Genomic DNA, 11101 nt, shown 5'->3' on the forward strand with positions numbered 1-11101 from the left:
AGGGAAGTGTGACACATAAATTGGGACAGAGGGAGTATATAATTATATAACATTGTCGACGTAATACCTTGTAACTTGTGGCTCTAACATCATAAAAGCCAATGGTTAGTTTATCATCTTTCATTCTTTAAAAATTGCACCGTCATTTTCTGCAAAATCATCCCATATTAATATAATGATGTGATAAAATCCATCATTAATTTGTCCTCTATTAACAATTTTTCGTTACTTCGAATGCTTGCTACTTGAAAATATGAAGAAAAAATAATTTCAATGTACGTAGTTCTTGGTTGGTTCTATTCTTGTTTTTGACATAGGGAGTAAGAAATTCTCGCGGCTCTCTTTTCTTCTTGAGTTTGCACAGAACAACTGAAATTATGTGATACAGTTTTTACTATGGTAAAAAAGCTGAAAGGTAGCCAAAAAGTAAAAATGTAAGTCACTTGTCAAAATAGTACAAAATATAAATACATTTTCACAAGACAACATCTCTAAAAACCGTTTTGTTGTACCCAGAACACAATTTATTTCATAAAAGATAATACTCAACCATTGGAATCATAATTAAAACAATCTAATATTCTTTTAAAAGTATTGTAATTTTTCATTTAAAATGCTTATTTTTTTTTTAAAAAAAAAATCAATCCCAATGGAAAATGAGGCCTTCATGATTGGGGGGCCTAAGGCAAAGGCCTTAGCGGGCTTGTGCTTAAGCTGCCCCTGCAATCACTAACAATTCATTAAAGTTTTCAATCCAATAATTAATAATAGGGATGAAACATGTATGGAATGATAAATTATTTCATGATTTTTCAAATTGAACACGTAAAATTGAACATCTACTTTTAATATAGAGAACAACTAAAAATGAACGGAGGGAGTACAGTTAGCATTCCAAGAGGCCAATTATAGTAGCACGAGTGAATATACAGAAAATCAACTTCAGTTTTGAATATACCCAGTATAAAAATATATCTGTCATATCTTTGTTCGTTGTGTCTGCAAATAGCAATTAATAATATTGAAGAACTTTTCTATTCTAAATAATCAAACAGTTGAAGATCATAAGAGAAGCACAACAAAAAATAGAAGGCGGAAGCCAAATGCAGAAAAACCGAGGAAGTGATTCAATTGGCAGAAACTTCCCTTCTCTTTTAAATAAAAAAGCACCAATAAACTCAAAACACATAAAAACAGTCTAATACCCCAAACAAAAAAAATCCACCAGAGTTGATAATTACTACTAAGTACTAACCAGTCATGAGACATAAGAAATTCCACCAGATAAGAACATCTTTTTAAGTTAATAGAACTAAACTTATAAGTCGATTTTGTCGAAAATATCGCTGAGAATTTAGTCGGAAAATTAGTTAGACCGAATGGTAATAGCATCGAAATTCTAGTGATCATGTGCAAGAAGGGAAAAAATTAGGAAAAAAATTACTGTTTTAAGTGACAAGAAAAGTGAAAAAAGAAGATGACTGTAAAACCATGTCATGACATTTGGTACATGAATATTATTTTACCAACCAAAGGTAACCGTCTCACAATATCTATTACAACTCTTAAAAATTAATTGGGATAGCACGATGGAGCTGGATATACAGACTATCAAAGACTATATTCAAATTTGAACACCTAGTGAAATGAAAGCACTTTCTTACAAAAGGTAAATCCATCATACCGTTGTTAGGTGTGTGTGTGTGTGTATGTCCGCAAATCTAGACAATGAAATGGTGCAACTCATTGCCGACTACCGATCGAGAACAACTTTTTACCGAGCAAGTTAGAAATAGTTTTCTTCAGAACAGGTCTCAAGCGTTGGCATCTCTTTGTAGGGTTATCTTTTTTAATTAAATAATATATTTAAATTAATAAAAAGGGTATTGAGGAGTTTGTCAATGTCCGGTGGATAATGTACTTATGTGATTATTGGCATTTGGGTAAGTGAATTGTTGGTTTCAATTCAGACGTGTTTTTTTTTAATCACACTACACCAGAATGTAGTGTGAACACCTTATGTGGGCTATCCGAACGTTGTGATTGTTGGGTTGGGACTGTTTCGTAGATAAGTTTTTTTTTTTTTTTCTAAAAGATAGTTAGTGAAGTTATTGAGAAGGGTATTTACGTAATTTAACTTTCAAGTTAGAGAGTTCATGCTTTTAATATAACTAGTTTCTCGATACGTGCGTTGCAAGTGTATGTCCACTCATATGATTAATTATTTTATAAAATATTATCAATATTATTAAAACAATGTCTTGACAGTATTCAAGACAAAGCTCGAAGAATTTGCATTTGTATGTCATGAATTTCTCTTATTATCCCTCTGCCGTACTATCACCATTATGTTTAACGATCATTTGTTCAGAAGTAGTATCAAATTGTCTTTTACTATTTGATCTTTCCTGTTACCAACGCGAAGTAAGCAGTCAAAGTAATTTGGATCAAGTCTTGCTCTCATATTGTTGTAAAATTCTCTGTTCTTATATGTTTTCTGGCAAGAATCTCCTCCAAAGTACCACAAATTTCCCACCAAAAAGTTCATTGATATAGATTATATCTCAGAAGCTCATCTCAGTTGTTTCATTTTTCGATGCTCGGTCATGGATATTTCGTCCCATATTATTAGTTTTGCTTGTATTATCAACGCAGCAATGCCATTTTTGTTTTTGCATATTTTTCAACTATTATTAAAGGCCCAAAAACATCTTCATATATGTTGAACTTTTATATGGTGTTACTAAATCTATTCAAATTATTAATACTTTTATCACCCAGTGAAATGATTTTTTGTACCTTGTAATTCCAAACAAACACCAAAATTTGGAAGTTCATTTTAACCAAACACAAAACTTTGCAAAGAAATGATTAACTTAAGCCAAACAATAACTCTATTTTGAGTAAACTAAATATCAATTGATTAAAGGTGCAAATATTTTTTTAAAAGGAATAATGCCAAATATCTCATGACAACACGATTCATACATTAGTATTCATTTGAAAAAATCAGATGATATGTCTTAGAGGAAAAAATAAAATAAGTTGAAAAGAAGAAAGATAATAATAGTACAAACATATATTAACTTGTGCAAGGCAAAGACATTTGGCGCACAAAATGAAGAAACAAACAATGACCAGAATTTGATTAATTCCTGTAGGCAAAACTACCCATCCCATTGACCATCAAGTTAGAATAATCAGTAGCCAGTAAAATACGTTCTTACTTGTTTGATATGTAAAACTGATTTTTTTTACACGTATAATCTTTTAAAATATTTTGAGAACTTACATGATAAATAGTATAACACCACCCATTGAGGAGAATCAAAGAGAGAGTCTGTCGCTTCATCTGAAATATCAAAATAGCTTGTAGCAGAACCTCCAATTTATGCATGAGAAGTGATATAAAACAAAGAATAGAATACAAGTGATAACACCATCTCCGTCCCTTTTAATATTCAAAATCGAAATAGAAAATCTCAAGTTGGGTGTGTGAAATCTCGAGAAACCGAACAAAGCTCTTCTGGAATATCGATGGATTTGGATTCAAAAGATTCAAAGTCCAAAGAGAGATATTATCTTGAGATTGAAGTATAGTGTTGTTTTCTATCATGTCAAATTTTCTATATAAGTCCTGCGTATGTTTTGGCATCTAAAGTTTGTCATAGAGAGAGGTCCACAACCAAAGAACTTCAGGGCAGAAAGATTAACGTCAATAGGTGGTAGTTTGAACAGTTGTAACTGTTAGAAAGGGTGCGAATCTTGGATGTTTGTAGGCGCGGGTTTCTTTGGTTCTAATAAGTACGTAATTCGTAAATTAAGTTGTTAAGGTAATAAGGGTATTATAGTAATTTAACTTTTAATTTAGAGAGTTCATGCTTTTAATATAGTATAGATAGATATAGATATAGATATATAGATATATATCTCATGTACGTGTATTCATTGGACAACCACAAAAGCAGTCAGCTTCTTTAAATTGACATGCTTCGAGGAATTGGACTAAAAGGGTGAGGATGTTCAATGAGAATGAATGTCGGATTCTAAAGTCCAATATATTTATAGGTGACGGTTGCAAGAATGCAAATGTTAAGATGAATTTGCAGTCATATAAAATTACACAAAATTAAAAATGATTATATTGGACAAAAGGCGCAAGTGCACACATTAAAGATAGACAAGTCATATACAATGAAATTGTCTTGAAAGATTTACTAAATGAAACTAATACAATTCATATACCATAGCCCAACTAGCTAGCATGAAATGGAGATTTAGTTGTTAAGTTACATAGCACGAGACATCAATTGTAATATATAATTTGTCTAAATATGTATTTGATGAGGGAAAAGGGGGGAAAATAAATATGTAATCCTATAAACACCAATCATCAAACATAAAGTTAAAGGTGACTTACCAAGTAGCAACGATTAAATCCAAAAGAGAAGTTTCCCAGGCAAAAGACTTGCTCAAATCCAAAAAGAGAAGCATTATCTCCCTAAATCATTGATATATAATTATTGCATAGTTATGGTACATATCAGAAAAGAACATAATTGTGAAATGATAATGGAAATTTCATCAATTTAGTACTACTGACCATAACACAAACACGATCGAATTCAGACAAGAATCTTGGACGCGATAATGAAGACTGGTTTAGTTCTAGTCCAACGTATAAAACGTTGCTCTCTCTGCCATCTAAATATCTGTATCTCGAGAAATTAGAATTATTCTCTCAAGATAGCTAAAACAGAAGAAAATTAAGGGCAAGAATGGAAACACCAAGGGCTATGGCACTTCTTGTTCTTAGAGTTCTTACTATGTTGTTGTCAGCTGGTACGATTCCACTCATGATTACCAACAGCTTCGAACTTAGTGGAGGCGAGAAAACCAAATACAGTGACATTAAGGCCTACAGGTGAAATTCTATTCTACTTTTTGCTCTAATTACCAGAATTAATTGAGGAGTGGGGTTTATGCTGGTACAAACATATATACATTCTTGAGTGAAAGTAAAATGTTATCACTATGATTTTTATCGGGGAGTTAACCTATATATGCTAACAATATTAAAAAAAAAAAAAAAAAAATCCTTAGCCAACATGTTTTATATACGTTTGAGGTCACATAATCCCATTTCAGGGACGGTAATATATTGTTATCACTGATAGTGTAAAATATACCATTAGTGTAAAGAAGTTGAATTCTTTGTTATGCATATATAGAAAAAGAAATATTTATTAATATTTTCAATGATTTTTTTATGGATACGTTCCAAAAAAATGAAAACTCTTCGAGGAGAGTTTGTAGTAGTGTACTAGAATTTCTCTCTAAAATATGATGTTGTTATAATAATTTATTCATTAGTTTACTTTTTTAAATATCGACATCACTTATAAAAAATCCTGTAAAATTAAAGACACTGCTCGTTGTAATTAACATGTGAATCTTATGCAGGTATGTACTAGCAGCAGCAGTAGTTGTATGTGCGTACTCATTGATTCGGCTACCTTTCGCAATTTATTATGCCATGACAGGAGAGAAGTTTATTTATGGCAGGTTCCTTGGCATGTTGGATTTCTACGTAGATAAGGTTTGCTTCTGCAGCTCTATTTCATTACACAAGTAACTCACTGCAAATTAAATTAAGTAGGCAACAAATTATTCTCAAGTTATTATTTCTTTTAACTCTCTCGTGAGTATAATACGTTTACAAATCTGAATGAACTAATTAATTAATTCAACCATCATACTCTGAATTTTTACTACCTATCTAACATTAGACGGAGTAAGTTTGACTTAACTAATAAAAGTAGTTGATAAAATAGAAATTAAAGATCAGTTTGAAAACTATAGTAAAGAAAGAAATGGTAAGAGCTCCACATTGGCAATGAATGGGTGTTTGGTCTCCTCATGTTATTGAGCAATCTTCAACTTATGAGTTAACTTTTGGGTTGAGTTAGGCCCAAAATTTAATATTTAGGTATATGTAATAGATGTTGAATCCCATTGGCTAGTTGGCTTCTTTGTATGTTGACTTTTTTTATATTTGAATCTTCTTAGTAAAAATCTCTGCCTGAGCTAGCATATATATATATATATATGGGGTGTCAGAGTCCCACATCAGTTGTTATATATATTTATGATGTTTGATCTCCTTATGTGTCTTGACAGTTCTCACCTCGTAAACTAAGCTTTTGAGCCCTTTTTGTAAATTTTTTTAAATGCATGAGTTCATTATTCTAATTAGCTAGTGAATGATCCAACGAATTGAGTGGATAATTACAAAGTTTGTGAATGTAAATTGGCAGGCGTTAACTTGCTTCATGGCAAGTGGAGTTGGTATGGGTTATGGTGTCAGTTATGAACTCAAACGTTACCTAAATGGATTTGTAGACAATATTGAATCATCTGGGATTGATGCATATGAAGAATTAAGGACCGAGAGCCAAAAGTTTTTTGATAGGGGTAATTTAGCAACTGGTCCACTTTTTGCTGGATGTATTGTCATGGCTGCTCTCACCATTATCACTTCCTTCCATCGCAAATGAAGACACTTTTGGCGCAACAAATAATTAGTGAATAAATCTCGAGTCTCTTTTTGTAAACTAAGGAACCCGAGCTCTGGGTAAACCTCAAGTCTTGTTGGTTAATTTTATGAGATGTTTAATGATTTCCTTGTGTGTGTTGATCTTAAGATGCAATAATATTATGTGTACTTGTCTCAATAAGTATGATGGAAATATACTACTGTTGTTATTGTTGTTGTTAATTTATTTGAGGTTGTTGAGTTATGGCATTTTGTTCTTTTTTTTTTAAAAAGAAGAAGAAGAAGAAGAATCAATCTGCTAATTGGGGAAGTATTTCCCTTTAAATTAATTGTGCGGATTGCCCTTCGTAGTGGTCTTTAATTTTTGCCTCTCAAATAGGTGGTCTTTAATTTTTGCTTCTACTTCTTATTTAATGAAACTAATTGGCCAAAGTACCCTTACTCGATGGTCTATGAAATCAGAGATTTGCGTTCGAACTCCAGCAGAAGCAAAAAAAAAAAAAAAAACCGTAAGACAGAATTTCATAGCAAATTATGCATATTCAGGCAAAAGTTGGGCCTCTGTACTATCCTACAGAACTATGTTGGATAAGGGGTAAAGTTATACCTTAAGGCATAACTTTTACTATATAGAAACTATGCCTTAAGGCATAATTTTACCCTGAATAGGCATAGTTTGCTATGAAACTTTGTCTTACGATTTTTCGTTTTACTCTGCTGGGATTCTACAGAAGTTAGGCCTTTTGCCCGAATCGGAATAATTTACTATGAAATTCTGCCTTGATATTTTTTTTATACTTTGCTGGATTTCGAACCCAAAATCTCAAAACTATTTTCGACCACTTAAAAATTGAAGGGCCAAAAAGTAAAGACCAACAATTTATGGGACAAAAATTAAAGACCACCCCTGAAATAGGGTATTTGTGCGAATTATCCTCTCTTTTGAGAAAGCAATCCACAATTTTTAATGGAACCTGTACCTTTGGGCCTTGGTGTACATGTACTTCATCATTTTTTTTGTGCGGATTGCCCTTCAAAACCACTTGTCTTTAATTTTTGCCCCTTAAATTAGTGGTCTTTAAATTTTGCCCTTCGCTAGAAGCCTCTTGGTTCCGGGTTCAAACTCCCGCTCAGCCAAAAAATAAAAATTCGCACGGCATAAGTTGGGATTCGCAGAGAGAGTTTTGCATGCCTCAAGCAAAATTTTGAATACAAACTCCCCCTACAGGGCCTAACTTTGCTATGCCTCAGGCAGAATTTTGAATGCAAACTCTTCCTGCAGGCAGAGTTTCCTTCTGAATTTTTTATATTTTTTTTTACTGAGCCGGGATTTGAACCTCAAACCTCATAGTATTAGGCGAAGGCCAAATATTAAAGACCACCAATTTAATGGCCAAAAATTAAGACCATTCCAAAAGAAGGACATTCCTGCGAATTGGCCCATGTACTTAACTGCTGGACTGGGAACTTTTTGAGGCCCAATACTTCTTAATATGAGATTTGAGATGGACAAATTCAGTATTTATTTAGGGAAAAAAATGTAACTAAACAATAATATAAAAATATTTACAAAGTCTTAGTAGAATTACTGAATTAACATTCAGTGACAGAATGACAGTTAAATAATACATATCATAACAGAGTCCTCTTAGATAAAAGAAAGCAACTGGACGTGAATCACGCAATTAATAATCTAAGTGATTCTCTCCTTACTTTTTTGCTCAGCAAATATCTTTATGTTATTAACTGCAATTAGGTTCCTATTTACTCTCCATATACATATATGTATATATATATATATATATATATGTATATGGTAAGCTTCAAATACAAAGAAATTATACTATAGTCCATATATATACTACAAATAAATATTTATATTTAATAGACTTTTTTTCCACAAAAAATACTTTTGATATTACATATTTATTCCAGGAATATTTATCCCACAAATTTCTACCAAAATATAACGATAATCTGACTTTGCCATATATTATATTTATATCATAAATATACATAGTATGTTTCAGATATAAAAAATTTATACCATGAATATAGTACAAATATATATTTATATGCAATAATTTTTCCCACTAAAATACTCTCAGCATAATAAATTTATACCACAAATTTTTTACCATAAATTTATACCACAAATTTTTTACCATAAATTTATACTCGAAATACAATGATAAATGGATTTGCTTTATTTCAACATCTTTTCAAAGTTTTGTCATATTATATTTATACCATAAAATTACATGGTATGTTTTAGATATAAGAAATATATACCATGAATATTTTACAAATAGATATTTGTATGTAATAATCTTTTTCCTCAAAAATAATCCCGACATAATAAATTATACCAAAAATATGATGATAGTCGGCTTTTTCCCTGTTCAACATCTTTTCAAAGTTTTATTACCTACGTAAATATGTTTTGACTTTTTTTTTTTTTTGACAACTCTTTGAACCAACAATAACTAAAGTAACACAATGTAATTCCTCTTCCCCAAAATAAAAGGAAATATAAAAGGAAAAAAAATAGGAGCCAATTAAAAGAAATATGAATGGAAACAAATGATCTTTCGTTTTATTCAGTCTGAAAATTTTGATCAATCAACCGATGTGAGCAGTAGCAGGGAATCGGAAAAAAAAAAGAATATCTTGGTAAGAATGGGAGAATGGAGATTCAGAAGTGTGAAATCTCGAAAATAATCGAGCTGTATTAGTTGAAAAAAAGTAGGAGAGAATTGAGAATAATGGTTTATTAGTTAAAGAAGAAAGACAAAAAGAATAAAAATAAAGAATAAGAGGATAAATGTTAATTCCTAATTTTGTGGAATAAAAGTAAACGTGAACCCCTAATTTACTGGGTTAAATGACCGTACATAAGTATGCCATAAATGTAATAAGAATTGTTCTTTTTGAAGAATTTTAAGAGTTATGCTAATTATGTGCCTAAACCTAATAGAGTGACTAACGGTGTAATTTTCTCATTTATTTATTAATAGAATATAACCGAACGTATATATTTACTTGGAGATAATGGGTGGAACCAATAATTCTAAGGGAGAATGATGTATATATACATAATAGGAATATTTACAAAACTTGACAAGATTTTTCAGTTTACAAAACATATCAAGAGTTTTTGACAAAACATATATGAAATTTTTGTTCAAGGCTTAAAATTTCGCTCACATTGTGCATGAAAACTATATAAAGTCGATATGAAATGTGTATATCTTGCACGAGGCTTAGAATTTTGCTCACATTTTTCGTGTATGAAAACGGTATAAAATAGGTATGAAATGCATATCTCTCTCTCAAGGCTTTTGGGTCACAATGTTGTGTATAAAAACTGTATAAAATCGGTACAAATATGTATATAATTGTATATATTTTGTATAAAGCTCATAGTAAGCTTTAGGAAATTTAATACAACTACAAATGAATATTATATACAACCTTCATACAATATTCATACAAAATTAATACAACTAAACCAACATACAAAACTTAAAATACATATTTCATACAAAACTTAAAATACAAATTTCATACAAACTCAACATACAATTATCATACAACTTTAATACAATTTGAATCTCCCAAATTTGAAAAAAACCAAATTTCATTAGATCCACTAATTTTCCTAATTTTTCTTCTTTTGAATTTGCATTGTGCCATAATCAAATTTGAGATAACGGAAAGTTTCAAATTCGTAAAATTTTCTAATCTGATCGTCGAATTTTCGAGTAGTTTAATTATTTTTTATTTGTGATGTTTCGAGTTGTTCTCGGTCCTTTGAGGATCAGAGTTAGCAATTGCAGAGGCCAAAGTTCCTACCAAGTTGTTGTACGCAAGCCAAAGGTACTGAAGCTGCTGAAGACGGTCGAGACTCGCCGAAATTTCGCCGGAAAAGCGATTGTAGGAAAGATTGATCAGAAATAACTCATGAGATAGGTCAGACGAATCCTCAGAATGTCTCCTGAAAATAAGTTTGACGAAAGATTAAAGTAGTGTAGACTCCGAGGAAGCCGTCCAGGGAATTCACTAAACAGTTGATTTCCGGCAACATTAAGGATACGTAAATTAGTCCGGCGGAAGTTTACTGAAAAATGCGCTGCTCTGTAGAAAAAAAGAATGTAAAAAGAGGTACATGAAGAGTAGGGAAGGGCTGAAACTTTTTAATCTTTCCAGATTTGTTATGTTTTGTAAAAAAAAAAAAAAATATGTTAAGTAAAAAAGGAAAAGTATCTATATATTTAGTAATAAAGAATCTTAAGTAGTTATCCCATGTCATGCATTTTCCCTCATTTCATTTGTAATAAAAGGATTTAAAGATCCATATAGCCAATACCACCACCTGATTGCTTAAGTCTTGTTGGTTCATTCATATCAGTCCAATATTTGCTAGGCCTCTTTTAAACCTTTTCTTTTTTGGGAGGAATTAATTGTATGTCATTAAGAAAATGGTGAGAACTTCTAGAATTAGAGGACCTAATTCATTGAGTATTAGGTGGAAAGCGGGTTTCA

General features: G+C 31.3%; 1 protein-coding gene across 2 annotated transcripts in view; it reads left to right on the forward strand.

The window, feature by feature from the left end:
• Positions 1-4694: 4694 nt before the first annotated feature.
• Positions 4695-11101, forward strand: part of LOC132052518 (CASP-like protein 4D1) — a 10479-nt gene continuing 4072 nt past the window's right edge. Inside the window, exons 1-3 of one of the 2 annotated variants that reach the window (XM_059444092.1) lie at positions 4697-4924; positions 5464-5599; positions 6318-6778. In XM_059444092.1, the coding sequence (XP_059300075.1) occupies positions 4779-4924; positions 5464-5599; positions 6318-6557 (522 nt within the window). In that variant the 5' untranslated portion in view covers positions 4697-4778 and the 3' untranslated portion in view covers positions 6558-6778. Of the gene's footprint in view, positions 4925-5463; positions 5600-6317; positions 6779-11101 lie in introns of those variants that run through there. The other variant, XM_059444093.1, reaches the window with a different exon arrangement.

The sequence above is a fragment of the Lycium ferocissimum genome, chromosome 4 (genome assembly GCF_029784015.1).
Source record: "Lycium ferocissimum isolate CSIRO_LF1 chromosome 4, AGI_CSIRO_Lferr_CH_V1, whole genome shotgun sequence".
Classification (NCBI taxonomy): Eukaryota; Viridiplantae; Streptophyta; class Magnoliopsida; order Solanales; family Solanaceae; genus Lycium; species Lycium ferocissimum.